Raw genomic sequence first — 24256 nt, 5'->3', positions numbered from 1 at the left:
AGCTGTGGTCTTACAAGGGCAGAACAGAGAGGACCGTAACAGCGCTTACAACATGGGCTACACTCTTGCCGAGACAGCCTGGCACAGGGGTGGCCTTCTCTGCTGCAAGCCCACACTGCTGATTAACATCCAACTTGACCACCAGGACTCTCGATCCTTGTTGATTAACTTTTGCAAGCTTTGACTCCAGGAGTAAAACCTCAAGCTTTCTTGGAAAAAAACCAAACAAACAACAAAAAACCCCCCAAAACAAACAACCGAGGACTGAACTAGCTGCCCTTTAATTCTACTAAGTAAAGACATCCAGTCAAGATGGAGTACTTGTGGTTCTGAAAAGAACATTTGGGAGACTCAAAAAAAAAAACCAAACCACCCCAAACAAAAAAAAAACCAAAAACCCAACACAAACAAACAAACAAACAAAAAGCCCCCAACAACAACAAAAATACCCAACCCTCCCAGAGCCCCAGATGTATCAGTAGCTGCAAGAGGCTGTGGGATCAGATGCAGAATGGAGCTGACTGTAGCATCCAGCCCTGTGCTTTACACCTTCCTGAGGAGGCCAATAACTAACAAAATTGTCCTAAGGAGAACATTTAGCAGCATCTGTTCCCACCCAATTCTAGAGCATTTCTTAGTGAACTGATGTTTTTATAAGCACAAAGAAAAACACCACTATGTCAGTCTAAAAGAATCTATTGAGGGGATTTCCTATTTCAAGACATATTTCATTGAAGATGCTGCCTTTCAGTTTCTTTGAATAATTCAACCCATCTTCCTGAAACAATTTCTGAATTTGTTTTGTGTTCTTGGCAAAAAAAATGGTCAGTAGGCCAACTCGAAAAATAAAGGGTTTTTTTGGGGGGTGGGGGGTGGAAAAAGGAATCACTTCCTTACAAATACTAATATATTTCATCTTCAGCCCGCAAAGAGCTCATTAAGTTGCCACCACACTGGCTATTAATACATGGACAGCAACGCCTGGGAGAATAGAAAGAAACTGCAGATAAAAAGATTGGAAGTTCCAATACACATAACTAAGACCATTTCTGAGGCCATGAGACAACCTGAAGGTTGTCTGACAATCCCCAGACTCACTTGGATGTATTAGTCATAAAGGGCTTCCACAAAAGCAACAGGTTAAAAAAAGGTGATGTTGTGCATGTCACTCCTCTAGCAAACCCCTCCTGCTAAGCAGGTTTGCCCGTCTTTCCAAGTCTCTCATTACAGACAGAGACACAGAAGGACGCAGTTGAAGGAGGTTAACGAACAGGAATTTGTAGAGCTGCTGCTGGCCGATGTCCTGTGTGTACAACCTGGCAGCAGGAAGAGTTCTGAACATACTGCAGAAAAAAGTGGAGTTAGCTTAATCTAAAAGCCTAACATTTAGAAGCTATGCTGAACTCTGGATACCTGGCTGCTGAGGATGGACAGCAAGACCTTTTTTTAGGACTACGAGAATAAAATAAACTTCTGTCACATTGTTCGTTGTAAATACAGCTGGAATAGGTACAAAAAAAAAAAATCAGATTCTAATTTTTAGCTAGCTAAAAAAAAAAAGCTCTTTCATCAGGATGATCAAACTAGCTTTGGATCAAACAAATTCCTGAAAAGGCTAAAAAACCCAACATGAAAGGAACAACTGGTGCTACAGTGATGACTGGGTCCTGATACTTAAAAACATTTAAACTGATCTACTAAACTCCCATTTTATTGCTTCTGAGATAAAAATTGCATTGGCACTCGGAACCACATTGCCAACTCTGTGAGACTGGTGCTAACTATTGGAGAAACACCTCTGAAGCCCTGAACAAGCCAATAGAAAATGGGGGGGTTCAGGGAAATTTACATTGTCTGAATACAGCCTTAAGCATTCAGTCTGTCTAGAGCCACTTTGTAAGTTTTTTATAGCTAGAGCTTTTAAAAAGTTATTTATATCTAAATAAACTAAAAGAACAAAACTTCAATATTGATCATTTCACTCTCTCATGCCCCATCCTTTTAATACAGAAAATACTAAGTTAATTTAATTTTTTCCTCTTCCCTCTTTTCTCAAAAGTAGAACAGTAAAATCTCGCTTACTACAAACCTTCGGCGAGAATTTGGTTTAGTCAAAGCTGTCACAGACTCTCCCTTCCTGGGTCTTGTCTGCAAAGGTAGTAAAGAAATATTACCCGGCCAAGCATGCTCCTATCACAAGCAGGACAGAACAACCCTTTAACGCTGTAGAGCATAGTGAATTTTTTTAATAGAAGTTTACACTGAGAGCTTATCAGTTGCAATAAACTTGTCTTACACATCCAAACAAACCCCTGTTAAATAACAGAAATAGAGGTAGTATCACCCTGTAGAGGTTAGACATGTATCCTGTAACATTCCATACAAACACACTGTCAATATCTATGTCAGTAAATAAAAAGAGACAAGAACAACTTCCTGGCCCAGAGACTAAATGGCACGACAGTGCTCGTGTGAAACAGGTAAACCCTTACCCTGCGGAGGAGGAGGGTGGTGGTATCCAAACTATCTGCTACAAATGACTCCTGAACCACATGCAAGTATCATTTAGGAAAGCAGTAGCTGACCAAGGCCAAAATTTTAGCAACAATTTAGCAGTATCAACAAACACATGCCAATGCTTGGGCCCTCATCTTATTTAGTCTACTAGGAAGCAACACACTGAGATAAATTATGCTCCTTGGCTAGAGTATAAAATATTTTTGCATAGATTAAAAATAGGATCTGTAACTAATGGATTTATCTTTTATTTTCAGAGCCATTAGTCACTGTTAATGTGAGTTGTGCAGGACAATGTGACTAAAGATCAGTAGAGGAGGTACTTCATGTCCCCTAGATACAGCCTCATCACTCGGCACTTCCAAAACACTTCAGACTGTCATTCTACCTAGTTAAACAAAATTTCAAAATAACTGAGACACTCTCGTCTGTGCTTCACATATGAACTATTAACAATGAGTTATAACAACAATGAGTTATAACAATATTAACTATTAACTATGAACTATTACAGTAAAAAAAGAAAAAGGGATAAAGCAGTGTGTTGTCTCCTACAGTTTGCTTTAGTTTCAAAATTCCTCACTGAATTTCAGATAAAGAGTGATAACCTCCATAACTGGCTTTGCTAACAAAGGATTGCCTGCAGAGCACAGATGTGTTTCGCTCAGAATTCCAACCTTAAAAATCAATGAATGAAATACTGTGTCAAAAAAAAAAAATCAAATTACCATTCCTACAGTCTTCAGTAGGGCTTTTACCTCATTCTTTCCACCCTGCAAATCATGGGAAATCCGCTGCTTTCACTAAATTACCTCTCAAAACAACAACAAAAAACTTACCACATCTAAAACCTACATACGTTATCTTGATAGATTTTTTTCTTTCAAAGCATAACAAGACACAGCTTCTGTTCTTTCCTGTAAAATGGAAATGTGCATGTGCTAAACTCTCTCCCTGCATACAAAACTGAACATGCTTTTTTCCAAGACATCTAACGCCTAAGTCACACCTTATCTTCAGATGCACACAGAGGGCTTTTAACTTCTGCAAGAAGCTCATCACAACTAAGGAGTAAGCAAACTGAAGCATTTACCACTATTTCCAAAAGCATCATGCAGTTCTTTGTACTTAGAAGCTCTTCCAAAGTTTATTTTATTTGAGGAGAAATAAATGAGCAGAACTTCATCAGTATAATGTTAACATTTCAACTATATTTATATGAAATTAAATAGTATCAAAGCTATTAGGCACTGATATTGTTATGGTACCTGTGACACGAGTCCTGTGCTCCTCTACACACCGACTCATGTTTTGCTGTCTTGCTCCTTTGTGCTTCTGCTTTGTCCAGGCTGCTTGCTAAAGATTTGCTGTTACTACACACACGGTTTCACTGCTCCAGCAGCAGGGGCAAAGACCTTGAGGAAGGCTGTTACTCCCTCACTCCTCTTCCTGCTATCCTCCCGTTCCCCAATCACATGCCAAGCTAGCAGAGCTGCCAGGCATGTAGAGGCAGATGAAATCTATAGATCTTGATAAAGGACTTGATCATCAGTAAGTTGTACTGGGAACAGCAGATCCTGCACAGCAGAGATCCCGGAACAGCTGAGGTTGGAAGGGACCTTTGCAGTCAAGGCCCCTGCTCAGAGCAGGTTGCTCAGGACCTTGTGCAGTCAGGTCCTGAGCACGGCCAAGGATGAGCAGGACAGAAGACGCACAGAAGTGCCGGTGTGCCCCCTCACTGTACCTTCAGACATAGATACAGACAAATTTTCCACAAAGGGAGGTTTCTGCCTCACCACCAGTAGTTGAGATGGACAGCTAGGAGACAGAGATCTATGATCTTCTGAAAATCCTCTGTCTGAAGATTTAACAGCACTGTGAATACAGCAGATGACTCAAATATTTATTTCTCATTACTGAAAATGTTTTGTTTCCTCTGCTGTTCAGCTAAGTACTGGAAACAGTTCAAGACTGTAACCATCTACTCCGAGATGGTAATAGCTGCTGACAGAGCAGTGAAGGCCCCTCAAGCAGAGTGGATGGTTTTAGGGATGTTCATAGAGACCACTACATTATGCCAACTGTATGAAACGCTTGCAGTGATGTTATATATACCTGGGGCACCTTGCTGAACTACAGCGTTAGAGGACACAGACTAAAAAATTCAACAGGGCTTCACTCTCCTCCTGTTTGGAGGTGAGAACAGTCTACAGCTTATATCAGACTAACAATTCTCTGAAAGGATATACTATAAGCTAAAAAAAAGTCATCAGAGCTAAATATTTGCTTCATCATATAATTAGAAGAAATTACTTTTATTGACATATACATAAAGTCCCATCTGACAGAAACTTTTTGATTTTCCAAAAAGCATTTGAGCTAAATTAGGAAAAAGCCCTTTTACAGTCAGTTATCCTAAAACTGCAGGAAGTCACTGCTACAGAGCATGGCTCACAGATGCTTTTTATAAACATCTATCAATGACAGTAAATGACAGCACTGCACAGTATTATTACTTCTATACTGAGTGTATTCTTCTCTGATTTCTTGGCAGGATAAATATTTCCTGTTTATTTCTTGTTTTTCTTGGCAAGATAAAGCAAACATAAGAAAAAGCATTGTTTTGGATTTTTGACTTGAGACTTCTAGTAACTCCTACCTTCCGCCATCTTAATCTATAGCACACTGAAACCGGTTAACCCATTCAGAATGCACCGCTATTAATTCTCTGAAACTAGTGGGTAAAAAAAAAATTCAGAATTCTATTAATTGCCTTCTTGGGTTACCTGGGAAGCTAACCAGCAGAAGTAAACAGGTGACAGGGATATGTAAAAAACTAAAACCAGGGAAGAAAATAGGTCAGTTATTCAGATCTCTCTTAATATCAGGGACAAAACCATAAAAATGGCAAATTACTGGAGACTTCCTTCTAAATCCCAATTTCGTGTCATCGAAAAGCCTTGTAGCAGCAAAGGGAAATGTTCCTTTTCAGCAGTCAAAGAATTAAGAAACTTTTTCTGAGAAAAAGGAATCAAGTCTGTAAGACCTCTCAGACAGCTGGGTCAAAATCATATTAAAAAAGCACCACTTAAGGTGGGGCAGGAGGGGAGAAGAATTAGTACATTTTATGAGATGCTTGTTCAATATATGGGTTCTACAGCCCAATTACCATTAAGAACACTCATGGGCTACTGGGCCATTTCTTTTGTTTGTTTTAAATGCTATCATCTAAATACATTCATTTCATACAGTTAAAGATTTTTTTTTTTGTCCATGGTAACTTCCAGCAGTTGTTCTTCAGAAGAGTTTGTGGTAAGTCTCACAAATGCCCTTGACAAGAGGCACTCAAAGCCAGACTGACTGAGGAACAGCTGACCTCCCTGAAGAGAGGATTCCTCTCCTGTACTGACAAAAATAGTGAAAGCTGCTCCAAGTGTAATGTAGCGTTCCCTTCAGGTGTTGGGGTATTTTTGTTATGTGGTTATTCACTGCATTTAGTTAGAAAAATCAACATATCATTCAAGTATTTGTTTCTCTTTACCTAAACAAATGCACTTTTTGAACTCACCTGTGACTTGTAATAACCAGGGGTGGCACTGTGACCATGTCCTTGTGATCAGTATACAAGTTCTCTTCTCTGAAGTATGCAGCATTGCCGTGCAAGCAGAAATTTAGGTTCTTAAGGACAGACTTAGCCTATTTAAAAGCAATTAAAAAGAAAAAAAAAAAAAGAAAAAGGCAGTAATTACCAGGTCTGTCAAAGCTGTACTTATTAAGCATGAAACTCATTTCTAGCTACCTCTCATTGCTCCTCCCACCATCTTTCCACGTCACACCGCCCACAGCTCCTCCAGTACCACCTACGTCTTACATATTCGGAGAACAATGACGACGTTGCTTTACTGCTGTGAGATCCCACATGACAGAATAGCTCAGCAGATACAAGAGCTGCTGACCACAGGTCACACGGAGTCCCGGAATGGGTAAGCCAGCTGTGCTGTGCTGCACCTAAGATCGTGCAGGCAGGGGCATATTGCCTGAGAAGACTCCTCTCTTCAGCTTTATCCTGTCCCACTGACAGATACATCACACAGGACCACATCCATCACACCAGGACGTAAGCTCACCCCATGATCCTGCTCAACAGCACACATCTGCCACAGAACTGAACACCCATCCCCATCACATGGAAGGACAAACAAACCTCAAGTCCCTGGGACTGCACCCATTTAAGGGCTCCACTCCATCTTCAGACCCATAGCTTCCGTCAAAGGCAAGGTTGGCTCCTGCCACACACTGCTGTCCAAAACCAGGTGTGATAAAAGCGTGTTCCCAAGAGAGCTCAAAGTATAACATGCCAATTCTGAAATGCTTTCCTACGCTCTCTGCACATCCATTTACACAGATTACAGTATAACCTCCTGTATTTCCCCTACTGAAAAGCAGATTATCAAGTTGCCACTGCCTACTGACATGCCTGCACTTTGCACGCATGCCACCTCTCCAACTTCAGCCATTTGCATTACATGACACAGCAAAAGTCAGAGCAGTACACAAACGTAAGGCTTCATCTTCACTGACACAAAGCTTTGATTGGTGGAAGCAATGAATGGGAGAAGGGCTGCTTTTACGATTGAGATAAATCAAGATAAAGTGTGCAACAGTCATATTATGATAAATTCTTAAAACTTAACAAAGCACCTGTTCTTCTCCTAAAGTAATAAGATGTCAGACTATACCCACATCCAACTGCAGCTGACCTACTCTGACCTGCTGAATGGTAGAACTAAGGATTTACCTAATCCAACGTCCAATCCGAAGTCTGCTACAATGATTTGTTCAACCCACAGTCAAGTTCCTGCTCTTCTCTTTTCCAAAGGGCCAGCTGCAAACAGGCTAAGAGCTGGATTAATTAGTTAACCCATTCTTGATAGTCACTTTTGTCAGGTTTCCTGTAGCATTTCCATCACCATGCTGCAGAGAAACATGCTCAGACCAACAGGGAAGTCTGCAGCCAGGAATGGGTTGCAGACCAGTTCAGTGAAACATCCATGTAGATACGTCGATGCTTCTGGGAAGGGCTGAGCTTGCTGCTCTTGCGCCAGTTGGTCTTCAGTGCATGCACAATACACCAGCTGTATTGCAGGGAAAGGGCTGCAGCAATACAACCCTTGACACTACAGAAAGCTCTCTGGCCCACAGAGGTGGGAAGATTAGGCTCCTTGTATTTAAGCTAAGATAGTGGGCTCTGCAATGAAGTGACTCAGGTGCACACAACTGCTCCTAGGTGCTAATTTTATTACACATAGTTTCCTTTCAGAAGGGATGACTAGTAATATCTTTATACCACCCATGACGATTTGTTCAGTCAATGTGTGTCTAAGCCGCTAACCTTTATTGATATTTTAACTACTTGTGATTTATTAGCTGTTCTTCTGTCAAAGCAGACTTAATGATACACATTAATGATTTGGCTAATCGCTACCTCTGTGACACAACGTACCTATTCACAACTTTAAAGGTGGGTTTCACAAAGCACTAGTTGATATCTAAAACCCCAAACAACAACCCATTTACATCTCAAAATAGGAACTACTTCAAATCATGGGAAACTTTCAAAGCATTGCAGGTGCTGCATTAGGCTTCACAACCTATGTAAAAGCCCAACCAAAGTTTAAAATTTACACACCTGCTCAAAAAAGGTAAGAGTGCTGCCTCTGTGCTCCAGCCAAGACAACCTCTTTCAGAAAAATGGATTTTCAATGGTAACTTTCTGTGGCTGTCACTTAGCTTTTAGGGGTTGATATAAACACGTGCTTACTGCACAACTAGTAAATAATTCATTCCTAGAAAGGCCTTTGGGGATATCTTCAGGATACGAGGGTGCTACCTTAGAGCTTTAGTAGAAGTCAATGCTTTATTTAAAGAAGCACTGCCAGCTTGCATTGCATTAAATTGACAAATAATAAAAAAACCAAGGCTCTCATTGAGTAGTTTAATATCTTGTCCTGAATTTGTAAGTAGTTTTAAGTTTATTTTCTTCTGACATTGTTCAAAAAGAACTCTAAGCAAAAAGACGAATGACCACAAGCACAACACCTGAAGGAAACGAGATGTTCCATCAGCAGGGAAAACTGATGACTGGCTTCCTACACCTTTGTGCCCTATCCCAAGCTCATCATAACAGCAGCAGTTTCCCTACTGCATCCTCTCTCAGTCTGCCCAGTCCCTCCCTACTCATCCTAATGGCAACTAGCTAAAACCCAATGCAACGTGACTGGAAAAGCAGACTACACCGAACGCTAAAAATCATGTGGAAGCCTTTTTCCCTGTGAGGGCACTAATCTGGATGTCTCATCTGTGAAGCTGTCAACTTCCACAGCATTTACAGAAATTCATTATTGCACATATATCCATCCACCTCTCCCGCAATTTCAGTGAATTTCACGGATGGTTCAAAGCTTACCGGAGGAACGATAGACACCTCAACAACGTAACCGTTCGATATCCCAAAAAAAGCAATCCCCCTGGTCTTTCTTAGGAGTGTAATGTCCACTCATCTTCCCATCAATGCTTTTTAAAGTTAACACTAGAAACTTTAAATGAACCTGGCAAATAGTGAGCCTTCTCAGCACAAGCATAGTCACCCTACTAATTTTGGTGCTTTCTGCTCCCACGTATCCTGTCCCTTGGTGAAGAAAGGGATAACGTTTTCCCCGTATACATATGTACATACATATGGACACACACCTGCCTTCCACAATCTTCTTGCACTGATCAAACAGAAACAGAAGCCATAGTAAATATGAAACCTACCTTTGAATTATTCCTCACTGATTAACAGAAATTTTGCTAACCTGAATGCCTGCTTTTCAAAGTAATACAAATAGTAGTATCTTCAGGTGGATTTATATTGCATTTCTAGACAGATGCAGTGTGCACACGTGCACACACTGAAGCCATCGTGGCAAGGTCACAGGTTTTGCAATTCCGCACACTACGCTACATCTAATCCTCCAGAAAAAAAAGTTGATTTGAAACATTACCTTAATATTGTAGGGAGATCATGAGGAAAGCCTAAAAACTTCCACCTACACTACCTGAGGGTTTACAAGTTCCAGAATCAAGTTATGTGGGAAAATTGCTGTTAAGTCTAAAGACCCACACTTCTCTCCTTAACAAGCCTGTTTTGAACTTCTTTTATGTTTAGGCCTGTCTGCTTTACGAAGCTACATGGCAGAAAGTTTGTTGGGGAAGAGATTCCAATCTGCTCCTCAATTCCACCTTTATGAAGCATTATCCTTGAAACAGTATGCCAGTACTTCTGTGAGGTACTTCTTCCTCAGCCAAAAAACCAAACACACAGAACATTTCTGCAACAATATTAAAACTTAGAATGTCAGTGACAAGAAATTAACCACAGTAAGCACTTGCGAAGCCATGGAATACAGATTTGTCCACCAGGAGCTGTGGCTACGTATGTGCAATTTTCATAACTTCAGCCTTCCTAAAGTTAGTAATTTCAGAAATTCAAATTTGTAAACTCTGCATTTACTGCAATTCTTGCCTTAATAATTTGAAAAAATAAGGAATAATTTGCCAGCAGGTAGCTTAGAAAAAATGCCCTCATCTGCAATTCATTTACACTATTAAAAAAAAAGTTACTGATATTGTTTTTAATGATAGATTTTTATAGATCTAGAAACTCTAACTGTGGTCCAAAGCCACAAGTACTTCAAACACCGGAGTCCTACTGTTTCCAAGTACTTTTGCATGCAAAAATGACTGAAGCCTCCTGCCCTTACTCTGGAGTTTCACAGGATGTTTTTTTTGTTCATAAAAGCCATAAGACTCTAATCCCCAATTAAAAAAGTAAAAACACCCTTCATGAAACATTGACATGAAGTTGCCAGTTGCAAAAACAGTGAACACAACTTAGCTGCAACACGTCATTACCCAGAAGTTCAAATTTGGGACTGCTACGGGACAGTTTTACGAAGGTGGCGAAAGACAGCTACTTTAATGCATCTATCACTAAATAGCCTACGACATTCAAAATATCTAGTCAGCAAATACACATTTAAGTATTTGAATAATGTATTCACGTTCATTGCAGGTTCCATGGAAATAAAAGGGAACTTCATGCCATCTACCTCTCTATATTCGCCTTCATTCATAATTCTTACCACGTGTCACGCTCCATTATCTCCTGGTAGACCACAAAAACACAAGGGACTATTAAACAAACAGGTACGGAGTTTTTAACTGAACTTCCACTCACTTTAGAGTCAACTAATCCAAAGGTAGCTTAAGTGTAGATTATGTCCTTTCAAATACATGTTGCTGTAAAACAGGATTATTGGTATTAATACACTCGCAGTAAACCTTTTCGTTTAGGAATATAAAATTCAAACTGAAGTTACAAAATATTTTTCCAGATTCATTTTGACAGATGGACTACCTACTACCATTTAAGCTCCACTAAATCAATGTCTTTCCAAATATATTTTTAAACAAACAAAAATGCTGAAATTGTCAATTACTGAATGTGTAAAACCAAATTCTTTGAAGTTACAAACCAGCATATGTTCCCAAACAAATATAATTTTTTAAATCAGCTGCACAAGGATCTATATAGTATAGTATATCTATATATCACTATATATCATTATATAAAGATTTGTATATTCATTTCATTAGACTACCAAGATTAGATGTAAAGCTACTTTTCCCACTTGACCTGCTCCTCACTTTGTGAAATTCAAATACTAAGTAGATGTCTTCAAGATCGCAGACTTGAGCAAGCACCGTCACAATGTCATTTAACTGTTGCTAAACTGTTGCTAAAGAGAAATTAAAGGGGATCTATTACCTGCTTGAGAAGTTATTACATTTCTGAGAGAAAGGACGAGAGCAAGTATTCTCAAGTTTCCCATCCACTTCGTAAGTCTCTCCTCTTTGTCCCTATTAGAAGGTTCTGGTGGTCAACACTAAGAGACATTTATGTTTGGAGAATTATGGTTTTGTCAGGTGCTCACAATATGTGATCACTTGAAATGCTGGGCAACGTCAGGTGAATAAATCATTACATTTACTTTAAACTACAGCATTACAGCAACCTAAGCAAATATTACACTGCAAAAACTGCTTTGCTGGATTGTTTTCCAGCTTCCTAAAATACCAGTATTACTCCAAACACCTAGCATCTCTCCTGAACAACAAAACCCACATAAACCTCATCCCGTTGTGAGAATCAACTCCCACCGAGACAAACCTGCACAGATGTTACCACCAGCCATTCCCTGCCTGCATTCCTCCCACCGACACAGGCCACTGGGGAAGCAAAGGCAGCACAGGCACTGAAACATGCCAGTTGTACACCAGAGCACTGCAGCAGCAGCAGCTGATCCCCGTGCTTTCAAGTCCGGTGGCGTAGCCCGCACAGTGCTGAACCAGCGCTGCCGCCGCGCCCCTAACATCGCTGCCATGGGACACACACTACACACCTCAGTTACTATACGCACACGGAAACTGTTGCCAGGCTATGGACAGCGTCTCTCCTCCACCCCTTGAAGCTGCAGGACAAAAACAGCAAAAAGAAGCAAGCAGGTTTGGGGCTGTGGGCAAGGAAACGGCCCCTCAAGACAAACTAGCAGCGCTGGCATTAAGCAATTACTCCACATAGCTATTCCTAGACAGAGTCGTCTCTAAGCTGCACCAACACTACGAGAAACAGTACAAATTGCTTGCCCTTAAATGTCACCTCATGTTTTCTTCAGACACACACCCTTTCAAATACCTCTGCAGCAACTGAAATCCTCCCCTAGTAAGCAAAGATTTCACACTGCCAAAGGCCCTGCTACAGAAGTGAAAGAAACACCAAGCTTACATTTTTGGTCTTCTTGCTTTACAACCAGTCTCAGCCATGTAATGTCTGATGTCACTGGAGTACCAGTATGTGGAAGTACTATGGGAATTGTAGTCTTTGCTCTATTGTGCAATAGCTACAAGGTACGGGATCCAGGACTGCAACCGTGAGCCTTAGAAACTGTCTCCGTCACGCAGTGGCTTACAGGGACTGCCTGAGAAATACAGCTGAACTGCTTTATTCAGCCAGGAATCGCTTCTCAGATGGGAAAGAAGAAAAGTATGTGGGAGGTTTTGAAATGCACCTTCTCCTCCTTCCCACACAAGAAGTAATTTCTACACAATTATTCTCAGGTGATCCCATACTTCCAAAACCATTTAAGTTGTAATCTGGAAGCACAACCCAGTGAGGAAATTCCAATCACTATAATATACATATAACATACAATATATGTACAACAACATCATATTTAACAGTACCAGAGTTCTTATGACAAGTTCATCGTCCCTTGTACCTCTGGGTTTTTGGTATCTCCACATGAAAAAATAATTCGCTAGAATGAATGTTTTTTGTCAGTGGTGATGATGCACCTGCCACTTTTGTTCTATCTCCCCACTGAAAGCTATCATTTGGCTCACCCCAGCTAAGTAACTACAGAAGACTTGCACTGTGAGCAAATCAAGCCCTACGCTTCCTGTAACAAGGATTAAAAATAAAGATTATTTTAGTTAAAGGCTTTCTTTCATGCTAAAGTGCTGTACCTGACTTACCTTCTCCCCACTTTCAGTAAAATCTCTTGTTGACAGTTACGTTTTATCACCTTTTACACATTTTTTCTTAATAAAATCATTATTTTTCCACAATTCTCTGCCTTAACTCAGACAGATGAAGAGCTCTGATCCTTCCCTCGCATCACCATATTTTTAATGCTACAAAAAGAATGAAGAAATATAATTTAAGCAAATTAAGAAATCCAGAGACAATAGAACAGAGCTATTTTCTTCTTTTTGAAGAAAACAAGAAAAAAAACCCAGATATAATATAATACAGTTCTGTTGCTGGGAAGTGTAGTCCATCATCAGTCAAGTATTATTACAGAGTTTTGAGACTAGAAAATAAAGAGAGCAGAGTGCTAACAAGTTCCAACTAAATTTTTCCAAAACGCTCAAGATACCCTTCAGCATACACTTAGGTCAGCTGAGTTAAATCTAAAAATATATGTTGTTCACCCTGAACAATAAAACTGCCCCCAAATCCATCTTACACAATACGAGAAAACTCCTATGACAGCTAGAAGTGTTACAGTGGAAATGAGAAAACCATTCAGTCTTAGGTTCTTCAACAACTTTATGCAGGCAGACTACAAACAAAAGATCTTAAAAGTGAGGGGAAAAAACTCAACAGCTTTCTCCAAAGTTTTCTTCTGCTCCCAAGGCATTTTCACTAAGTTATAATAGCAGCACCTTGTTCTGCAAAGTCCTTCCCTCACCGCTATCACTGTAGCACTTATCACAGAAAGCACTGCTAAAATAGACCGCAGAGTGCCATGCAGCACGTAACCATCGCCAAGTATTATTTACGTGTATTCCATATAGCTTTTGTGACACAGCAGTAACTAGGAAATGAGGTCACCCCTCCCTAAAAACCTCAGCCCTTCTTTACATTATTGCTATTCTCCCTCCGGTTTCTCTCCACAAAGCTGTAATGGCATTCAGAGATAGCGACTGTCCTCCTCCAGCTTCTCCAACTGTCTGATGTAAGCACAATCTGAGAATGACAACATACATAAACATGACACAGAAGCTTTTATACCCACTTCCACTTTTAGGCTTCTGGAATAGCTTACTTGAATTCAGTGTGTATGGACAGCGCTGGTGCAAGTGTTTCAAGAAAAAAAAAAAAAAAGATCAAAAATCTCAAGCCACGCTCTGACCAGGGATTAAAGGAAACAGAGAAAGCCCAAACATTTGCAGTGTTATGGCAGCACAGTACTAAAGCACATATAGTAATTTTAGTGATATGAGTAGAACCCAATAGCTTCAAATGAAGTCCAACAGCAGAATTTCACACTCGTTTGGCCTGGGCAAGACAGAGGGAAAGAGGAAATCCAGACACAAATCCACAAAAACAGTTCAGGCGTAAATTATTTCTGCCAGCTTGAGAACAGTGTGTTGCAGAAAAAAAAAAGACACGCTTTTCTGAAGGGCTCAGAGTCTACGTGAAAACAAAACACCACACAGGCAAACGGCTGAGAAAACAGATTGAAATCAAAATGTAGCATATCTTGTTGCTACCATCCAGCAGAAACTCTGCTCCCAACAATATTCTTATAAAGCAGCTAGAAGTAGTAGTAGCTACACCCTCCCTCTTGAAGTAACAGGCAAAATACCCCCAGTGCACGTAAAGAGAGTGTGGCTTCAACAGCCGTGGCAGTGAACAGGGCGACAAAAGCTGCCAAATTCCCCTGGAGAAAATGAGCCTGCTGGGAAAGCAGGACCACAGCAAGCTGGGAAGAATACACTGTGTTCGTGACTCTCATCTGCACAGTATTCAGACACCTCCTGAAGATTTCAAAGGTTTCAGCAACACATTTAACAGTGGCCAAACATACTCAAAATATTAAGCTACAAATATCTGTGAGGACTCTTTAAACTTGCTAACTTCAAGTAACTCGGTGTGAAGACGGTCATACGCAACTTCATAGCGTCAATCTGGCCACGGCAGTGTGAATTCATTTGCGCAATGATACATTTTCAATAGCAGATTGCAGTGATTTTAATAACTCAGGAGAACATCTGTTTATACAGAAGACTTAAGGAGCCATTCTTCTGAACCCCTCACTGCACCAAGACAACTTTTTTGGCTTTTTACTATGATGGGAAATGTAAAAATCATAACAATCACAAATTAAACACTGCTTCCAGAAAAAAAAAATCAGGAGAGAAAAAAAAGGCAACAAAAAAGAAGAAACCTTCCTTTTCCTGAAACCACACATTTCAATGTATTCCCCTCCACAGCCTCAGAAAGTGACTCCTGTCTTACCCTATTGGGATTTCAGACTATAACACTTGCTTACTTCACAGCTCTCTTCTGCTCTCCCTCCGTGCTCAAACATCACTCATTTTTGGTGCGTCAACACCGCTCACGGCTCTTTAACTTCCGAGCGCGCACAGCTCTCTGACAGGGTGCATATGACAGGCAAGTGGAAGAGGAAGACAGCCTTGTACTTTCGCAGTTATGTCCTTTATTTACATGGTTCTGCTCTACCAGCAGTCACAAGGCTTTCCCTCTCTCCACGGGAGCCCAACAGACCCCGCTGCACCTCCGGCGCCGCTCCTCACAGGGCAGAGGCCGGTTCCTCCCCTCACAGGAGCGAAGCGCCTCACAACACCCCCCCCACCCCCGCCACCGCTCACCCCCTCAGCTCCGGGGCCCCAGCCCCGACCTGGCCAGCGGGGTGGCAGCGCTGACGCCTCACCTCTGCCCGGGAAGCCCCGTCAGGCCGAACGGCCGGAGGCTGTGTGCTACCCGCCACCATCTTATCCTCCCTCTCGCCTCCCGCCGTGAGGGGCCGGGGCGGCGCGCGCCGACAGCACCGCCCCAACGGCCGCGCCGAGCGCGCGCCGCTTCCCGCCCGCCAACCGAGGCGGGAAGGGAGGGGAGCGAGCGCCCGGTCAACGGCCGTCGGTGGGAGAAACCACTCTGCCGGGGAAAGGGGGGGGGCGGGGGGGGTGGAAAGGGGAGGGGCGAACCATCGCAGAGCGGGGTGGGGGACCTGCTATGGCGGGGAGGGCGAGGGGGAACTGAGGCAGCGAGGGGAAACACCCAGAAAACGGGGATCGGGAAGGGGTTGGCCCCTCGGAGAGCGGAGCTCCGATTTTCCAGCTATATTTAGTCTGAGACAAGCACCTGAGCAGGTTACCTGACAGCTGCCCTCAGCCGCCATGTTCGTCCCGTGCTGAGGAAAGCACGAAAACCTGACAGAATTGCACCATAAAAGCGTCTCGTTTCCAGCCCGGGGCGGTGGAGGGGCTGTGTGGGCCCGGTGCCAGTGTTTTATTCCTCAAGATTTCCTCCTTCCTGCAGAAATCGGTTATTAAAAGTGCTGCTGAGAACATTTCAGCCCTTTGGCTGACCTGACGAACAGGTGGGTGGTTATTTGCCCCTTTTTGGCTGCTTCTGCCATGGCTTCGGTCAGCAGTGGAGCTCCTTGTGCTGCTTCACTCAGTCCCACCTTGGCTGAGGGAGATTTGCTCTGTCATGGATCATCAGCGAAGAAAACACCCCTGCAAAAATCAACCCTGTACCGACACAGCCGATAACCTGGCCTTCCAGCCCAAGCTCACCCAACTAAAGCCATTAACGATGGAGCAGGCTGTGAGGGAGAATAAAAATATAAGGATAGCGTGGATTGGGGCTGCCCTCTCCAATTTCTGCCACATCCTTCCTCCAGAAGTGATCTAGTACCTCCAAAAAAATCAACCTGCGTACGTATTTTGTGTCTAAGCGCCCACATTTGTAAGCTGCAGCTGTTGGCAACAGAAAAGCCTTTCAAATACGTTAAGAAGACAAAAGAAACGTGTGTGTGCGCCAGGAAAAGAGCTGCAGGGCTTCCCCTAACAGAACAACTGTAGTGTTTATTCAGGCTGTGTGCGTACCAGTACAATATAACTATTCTGAGGAGGCTTGGCACGATGGGCGGCAGGGAGGAAAAGCTGCTTCTGGCAAAGCGGCATCAACGCAGGCAGCATAGTCTCGCCTTTGTCGTGTTCGGAGGATCCAGAAAGGGTAAAGCACTGCAGTTGCATTTATTTTTCCAGCGGAAAGAGACTTTGTTAACAATCTCAAACCTGACAAAGGGGTGACGAACAGTGTAAGACAGGTTTTCTTGTCAGCAAGCAACCTGAAAAAGTATTCCGTTGTATACCTTCACACAAGGTAAATAAAAGGTAGCATCTCTTCTCTTTCAGACAAGTCACATTTCAATTACTGATACAATAAACTTTTAATGAGATATTCCACAAACTCATTTTACAAGCAACCCAATATAAGCATTTTTCACAAATTCCCTTCACAGTGACACTGAAACAGCGGCAGAATGTGCTTTGGGCAGTTTTTGTCACAAATATGCATGCAAGAGCTTTTTTTTTTGGTCGGAAGGGCATCTCACCCACTCATGTCTCTCATCACGCCCTTCCGCACACGCGCCATTCCAAGAGTGGGCGTGTGATAGATTTATTCTAATACAAAAATACATAGGGCTCCTATAAATTACTGCAGGTTGACAGGGTTAGGAGGCACAGAGCTGGCTGGCTTTGGGGAAGCAAAGAAGAATACATTGACCGCAGAAGGAAGAAAAAGTGTGAAGACAGAAGAGCAGCAGGAGCCAGAAAAAAAGCAGCAAAGAAACCCTGAAGTACTGGGCTGCTCTGAAAACCCACTGGGGACGGAGAAAACCTCAGCTAGAGATGGCAGCAGGGACTCACCCCAGACAGGTTTTTGTACGAGGGGTACAGAGAGCTCTCAGAACAAGTGTGGTGGTGAAGTGGCCAGAGAAAGGAGTGTGGTGAAAATCCTCCATCAGGAACACCAGGCTCAGCGAAGAGCACGTGTGGCATTAACTCCTTCCCCAGGGACTGCAGCTTAACGCTGAGGGAAGGAGCAAAGGTCTGAGATGGGGACACACAGTCCCTTCACCAGCTTTGTGGAGGGATTGAGGTAACCCTTGCCAAAGGCTTCAGGAAAGTGCAGAGGATTTTTCTACAAGATGACAGCAAAGATGTTGATGCCAAAAAAATCCACCGCTCAACTGTTTTTGGCAACTGGAGGGCACGTGCTTCTAGTAAGAGATTATTCTGCCAAGCACCAGTACACCAATACAATAGTCAGCCCAGGGCACGCACCACTGTACCTTATTTCTGTAAAATATCACTTTCCTCTCTGAAACAGTTGTTTGAGTGAAGGAAGCGTGCCTGACCGAGGTCAGGAGCGGCAGAGGAGTTGGCTGCTGCTGGCTGTGCTCCCTCTGCCGGCGCTGAAGCCAGGGATGGGACGGGGATGTTTGGGAGCTTTCCCACCAGGGATGACTTAAAATCAAGGTCTGAAATGTGGAGTACAAGGTATTCCTCTACCTGAACACAATTAGCAGTTAGAGTGGTGGGCAAAAACACCCACCCAATCAGCAAGTTTAAGAAGCAGCTCAATGCAAGGAGTAATTTGCAGTGAACACTTCAGCCTGAGTATGTCTCATATGCAAGGTAAGAGCAGCATGCTCTCCGTTAAAAAAAAAAACAAACCCACATTATAATACCACAGAATGGTTATTCTGAACAGAAACATTCAGTGCGTACAACAGGGAAACTCCTGCTCCCATTGCTCACTTCAGTCCGAACACACACCGCACCCTACGCAGAGCACAGTTGGATTGAGCGAGTGGTGGACTGAAAATTCAGCAGCAGTCCAACCCAACGACACGTGGCACCCCCTACATAAATACGGGGTGCCCTCAGGAAAAGGTGCGCTTCCCTGCGTACCCTGTACGAGTCTCTCCACAACGCTTAACAGGTTATCCTCCTGTCCTCAGCAACCCGCCGCTGGTTTGGGTTCCTGCCGTTTAGTCCCAGTTTGAAGAATGCTGTAATGCCCTCCCCATCAACCACCACAAACAACAGCTGAAGGCAGAGTCGCCTTCCCAAACTCATCACACAAAATATATTCTCAGTAAGGCAAATGTGCGAGTGGTGGTTCTTCATTTATTTACTAGTGGGTTTTGGCCACCATTTGGGTATACTTGCAGTGAGCTTCACTTTATCACCTGCTATATTTAGGCTGAGCGGATCATTTATATTAGCTAACCTCAGCAAAGCTATACCAAGTTCACCTCCTCCAGCCCGGAACTTGCCGGCCGACTTTCCTGATTCGGTTAAGATCTCGGCACCCTCGGGAATGCTGTCCTTGGGAAGAGGAGCTGAAAAGTGGACTGGCAGCAGACGTTTGCGAATGACACCCATGTGGTGGGTCCTGGCTGTCAACTCCTGTCCAATATAACAGCCTTTGGTAAAGCTGATGCCATTCATGTAGGCCAGGTTTGATTCCAGCGGGAGGGCTACTCCAGGAGGGAGATCTTTCACACCTTCGGGAATTCCTAGGAAAAAAGTAAAACCAACTGGTAAATGCGGTCAGTATTTAAGATTTCTGAAATATGTCTCCTCTGTAAGTCGTAAAGCCAAGAGAACCCATAAGAAGCAGTGTGAAATAATGGACTTCCCAGTACTCCAGCTTGGGCCCACGTGAAATCATTAGCCATAAGTGATGTTTACTCTTACAGGTAAAAAGAGAACTGCACTAGAACCTAACTTCATGAAGCTTACAGCACTTCACAACCATACCAGTGGAAATTCAAAGCACCCAGAACAATGCAGACCCCCATACAAAGGCATCAACGTACACATAATGCCAAAATCCTTCTCACCCACACCCCACAAGTAGACTCTTATTAAGAAGAGTTATTTTCTTCAAAGCTAAAGAACACAAGTTAGCCAACTGTCTTTGTTAAAGCCCAAATGCCAAATGTCCGTGTAAGTAGTTGTTCTTTTTGTGACCAATGACACAAACCCAGTATTTTTTTGAAGCAGAGCGTTGCACCCAGCTTTCTGCTGCCGCAGAGCAAGGTGAGTGCTGGTGTCTCAGGGAGGCGGCACACCACCACAGTCCAGCCCAGTCTGACCCATTAACAGCTTGCTTTTCCAAACACTGATGGACTTAGGTCACTGTTTATAAGCAGAGGACCACCATCTTTCAGGCTGCCAATTAATTTAATCCACTATCTGTGTGGACACAGTAAAATCCATGGGAGCTCTGCGCAGGCACAGGGGCTCCCGGGACTGAGTTCCCTCTCAGGTCAAACGTCCGCTCCTTGGCCTGTGAGTTAACTCTGCAAATCCAGTCATACATTTTTAGGAAAGTAAGTTAGGGTGTTTCCTTTTCCTTCCTTAGCAACAAAGAAAACACACAGACTGTGCATAATCCCAAAATAATCAAAATGACTCAAACCACAGAAGTTTCCCTCTAAGAAAATGAATAATCCTGGCTTTCTTTTGCTGTTAGCGTTCCTGACCCACCGCCCCATAATCTTAGTAATAGGAAACTGTACCCAAATATTGATTCTGCCACCAGAGAGAATTACAACTACCAGATCACTTTTATCCTCAAAGTAGCAAATAATACCTGTACTTATTAACCAGTTAAACACATTGAGACATACCAATGTGGCTTTTATAATTTATTCCTCTGTCTTATATCAGCGTATGGACTCTGATAATAAGAGGAAACTGTGATAATACATAAATAAATAAATTTCGCGAAATCCAGTGACACAGAGTGCAAAACAGGACTTGGCTTTACCTTCTTTATACCTGTGCCTGTGGTAATCCTGAATGTTTCCAATATGACTCCCAGGGATAATCTCTGATAGATTTGCTCCTTTCTTTGTAATCAGTCTCCAGCCCATGACTTCTGTTCTGGGGTCAGGAGTTAAAATCAGAGCCTGGTCTGCACATTTAGCGAGGGAACCGGCAATGTCTCCAGCCCGCTCCCCAGGGATGACAGCCCACAAAGAGAGGTCAAGGCAAGGGGTGATGTTTACTTTCCTCCGGATCTTGTACAGTTTCAGATGTTTTTGTATGGCGTCCAGCACGCCGCTGTCACACTCCAGCAGGATGTGTGGCTCTTCTTCTGGACTCTCGTGAACCCTAAAAAAAGTAACACCTACAAGGTCAGAAAAACAAACCCCCACAGCAGCGGAAGCCCACACGCTTTATCTTGATCCTGGTGTGAATCCAGAGATCTGGGGAATTTCACCAAAGGCTGCTGCCACACACAAGAGCAGCTCTCAGCTCATAGTGAAATATTTGAACTTTTTCAGCCACCCGTTCTTCTCTTTTCTAGCAAATACTGCCCTTGCCTCTCCCATGGACAGAAACAGGTCTGGCCTTACAGTTTTCTATACCAGTCATGCTTACCGAAAGCGAGGTGACTTTCAGCAGGAGGAGAAGCTTCGTTCAGCTGTGCCTTCCATTAGTTACCACACCACTAACGACTGACCCGACAGCGCCCGAGCCCCATTTTTCCTTGACTGACACCGCACCTGCATCAGGTGGCTATATGGTGTAATTACTATATGTCACATGGCATGCCGTGCTGTCGGTGACCACGGCACCTGTGAGACAGTGCAAACCGCTTGTTTCGGCTACGGCCCAAATATACCCATAGCCTGGGGCCTTTATTAAGATCATTACACTTTTCTGCTGTGGTAACTCACACCAACTGCAGTCAGTGATGAAAAATATAGAGAGTAAGAGCTTTTTTGCACAGTAATTTATACAGATAAGCCAGAAATGCCTTAGAGACCGGTGTGTGACATGGCCGCTGACAGGAACGACCTGCGAGCACGGAGAAGCCCGCCAAGGCCGCGCGCCCCCGTTTCCATAGCAACGGGACGCCGCCTCCCCCCCACCCCCCCCCCGCCTGGCAGTGGTCTCGCCCAGCTCCTCCCCGCCCCTCCGCTTGGTCTCACCTGTAGAGGATGAGGTCATACAGGCAGCGGCCCTGGACGTTGAGCGCATGCGCATAGAGAGCCCGCGGCAGGGCGGCGGGGGGGCCGTCCGCCGCTACCAGCCGCGTGACGTCGTTGGTGAGGAGCCCCTGGAGCAAGAGGGCGGCCTCGGCGCCCCGCACGCCCAGCAGCGCCCGGCCCAGCGGGAAGCAGGCGGCGGTTCCGCTCCCCCCGCCCCGCCACAACCGGCGCAACCCGGACAGGGTTGTCGTTACCGCCGCCGCCGCTCCCGCCCTCACCAACATGGCGGCGGGCAGGCCGAGCGCTGTCAGAGGGGGCCGCCGCCGGTCGCCGCTGCCGCTGCCGCCATCTTGTGTGTGTCCGCGGGGAGGGCGCCACCTGCCGGCGGGGAGGGGGCACCGCCGGCTCCGCCCTTCTCCCGCCGGCTCCGCCCGTCCCGAGCGGGGCCGGGCCCTGGCGGGGGTCTGGGAGCGATGGGGCCGGGCCCTGGCGGGGGTCTGGCAGCGATCGGGGCGGCGTCTGGGAGCGATCGGGCCGGGCCCTGGCAGGGGTCTGGCAGCCATCGGGCAGCGATCGTGCAGGAGGCGTTTGGGGAGCAATTGCAGAGCTGGTGCTGGGCACCCCCAGCTCTGCCCTCCCGCTGCACGGAGGGACAGCGGCACCCCGCTGGTCCCCGGGTTCCCCTGCCAGGCATGAGGGCGCTGGCCCCTGCCATGGAGGAAATGAAGGAAATAGCCTAAAATAAACCCACCTACTGCGGTTTTGTTGTGCGAGTCCTCGGGGGCTGCCCAGACTACCTCTGCCCTGCTCTCCTGGCTGCTCTCAGCGTTCCTGCCCCCTTAGTCATTCCTTCCCCCGCTGAGCCTTTAATCCCCTGGAAACCGCAGACAGATAGGGTACGTACCCATTCTCCTCCAGTGATATTTTGGCTAGCGCACTGGAAAATGCTGCTGCTCCAAAGGTTCCTGTTTTCCACTCTATTTTTAATGCTCCGTTACTTCTGTTTCTGTAGGACCCATCAGCTGCCCCCATCCTCATTTAACGCTCCTGGAAAAACGGTCAGTAGCTCTGTTCTGGAACAAACGATAGTGTTTGACAGTGAGAATTTCTACTAAGCGACATCGTGCAGAAATAAAATCCCCCGTGTTAAAAGCATGGAGCTGAAGGTGCTGCTCCCTTGCCTCTTTGACATTCGTTAGCGCTATGGGATGTGGACTCTGAAGGGCCTGGGTAGCCCCGGGTTTAGCTGCAGCTCCTTACACTGGAATTCATCCCACAGTTCAAGAAATGGCCGTGAGTCATGCCTGTCATTTGTGATTGCTTTTCTCCCGTTGTCGCAAGTGCAAGTCGGTTTAAGGCCGTTCTGCCCCTTGCTGCTGCCAACACCAGCACATGTGCAGCTCCGCAGGGAAGGGGCTCAGCTGGCCCAAAATGAACCCTGCAAAAAGAAGCCATCTGTGTTCACCGGGACAGGCCGCGCCAGTGCCGAGCCCCGGGGGCGCAAACCCACCGAACCTAAAGCCCTGAGCGAAGGGGCTCGTTTTTCGGGAGCTGCAAATGCGATGGCAGCAGACGGCACGTTCAGCCAGCTGGTCCTCAGGCAGGGCCGGGTGTTCCCTGCGTGCCCTGGCAGCGATAACCTTATCATATATCCCCGTGTGTGGGAGGACGGATCTGCTGCCGGCGGTGGCAAGCAATGCGAGTGTTTGCCACTGAATTCAGCGCTGGCCCTGCTCAGAGGCGACACTCGTCAGGCAGCTGCACAGGCAGAGCAGGTGGAGGAATAAAAACACGTGGCGGATGTGATTTGAGGTGACCTTGGCGTGCAAACGCGCTCTGCCCGGCTGCTGGCGCGTGCTGTGTGTAAAAAATGGGGCTGAGGAAACTTGTCTTCCTCTAAATCAGGGCTGAAGATGCAGAGAGCTGATGCCCATCATTTTGGGTTTTTTTTTCCTCTCCTTGGAAGTGGGAATGTGCCAAGAGCAGGAGCTGTGCTTTGCTTTTTAGAGGTCCGGGAGAAAGGGGAAAGTCACGTATCTGGAAACACAGCTGGGCTGAGACTCCAGGGTCCAACGGGCACCGTAGATCCGCATCTGGATCCAGCTTTGGCTCTTCTTTGCCCGGTACCACATCCCTGCTGCACCCACCAAGACACAGAGGCAGAGGGTGGCCACCCCATGAGCAGTCCTTTGCCAGCTCTCGATGCGTGCCCGTGCTGCCTCCCAACCATCGCACGAGTTGTATCAGACCTCACAGAGCATATTTGAAAGGGTGGCAGTGGAAAGAAGAGTGAAAAT

The 24256-nt window shown here is 44.9% G+C and overlaps 2 protein-coding genes across 6 annotated transcripts in view; both read right to left on the bottom strand.

Annotated features, from left to right (window-relative positions):
* Positions 1-15996, bottom strand: part of LOC142405224 (uncharacterized) — a 34024-nt gene extending 18028 nt beyond the window's left edge. For 2 of the 5 annotated variants that reach the window (XM_075492244.1, XM_075492248.1), the window contains exons 1-2: positions 15864-15996; positions 6086-6213 (exon numbers count right to left, since the gene is read on the bottom strand). The gene's annotated coding sequence lies outside the window, so the exon portion shown is untranslated. Of the gene's footprint in view, positions 1-6085; positions 6214-12406; positions 12455-15461; positions 15499-15801 lie in introns of those variants that run through there. The other 3 variants (XM_075492246.1, XM_075492247.1, XM_075492245.1) reach the window with 3 other exon arrangements.
* A 1369-nt stretch (positions 15997-17365) lies between these two features.
* Positions 17366-22442, bottom strand: IBA57 (iron-sulfur cluster assembly factor IBA57). Its single transcript, XM_075492221.1, has 3 exons — positions 21960-22442; positions 20789-21135; positions 17366-19529 (listed from the first exon to the last, which is right to left on the bottom strand). The coding sequence occupies exons 1-3, from the start codon at positions 22241-22243 to the stop codon at positions 19138-19140; spliced, it is 1023 nt and encodes a 340-aa protein (XP_075348336.1). The 5' UTR covers positions 22244-22442; the 3' UTR covers positions 17366-19137.
* Positions 22443-24256: the final 1814 nt, after the last annotated feature.

The sequence above is a fragment of the Mycteria americana genome, chromosome 2 (genome assembly GCF_035582795.1).
Source record: "Mycteria americana isolate JAX WOST 10 ecotype Jacksonville Zoo and Gardens chromosome 2, USCA_MyAme_1.0, whole genome shotgun sequence".
NCBI classification, from domain to species: domain Eukaryota; kingdom Metazoa; phylum Chordata; class Aves; order Ciconiiformes; family Ciconiidae; genus Mycteria; species Mycteria americana.
The sequence above is the reverse complement of the archived record's forward strand: the minus strand, read 5'-3'. Positions and strand labels throughout refer to the sequence as shown.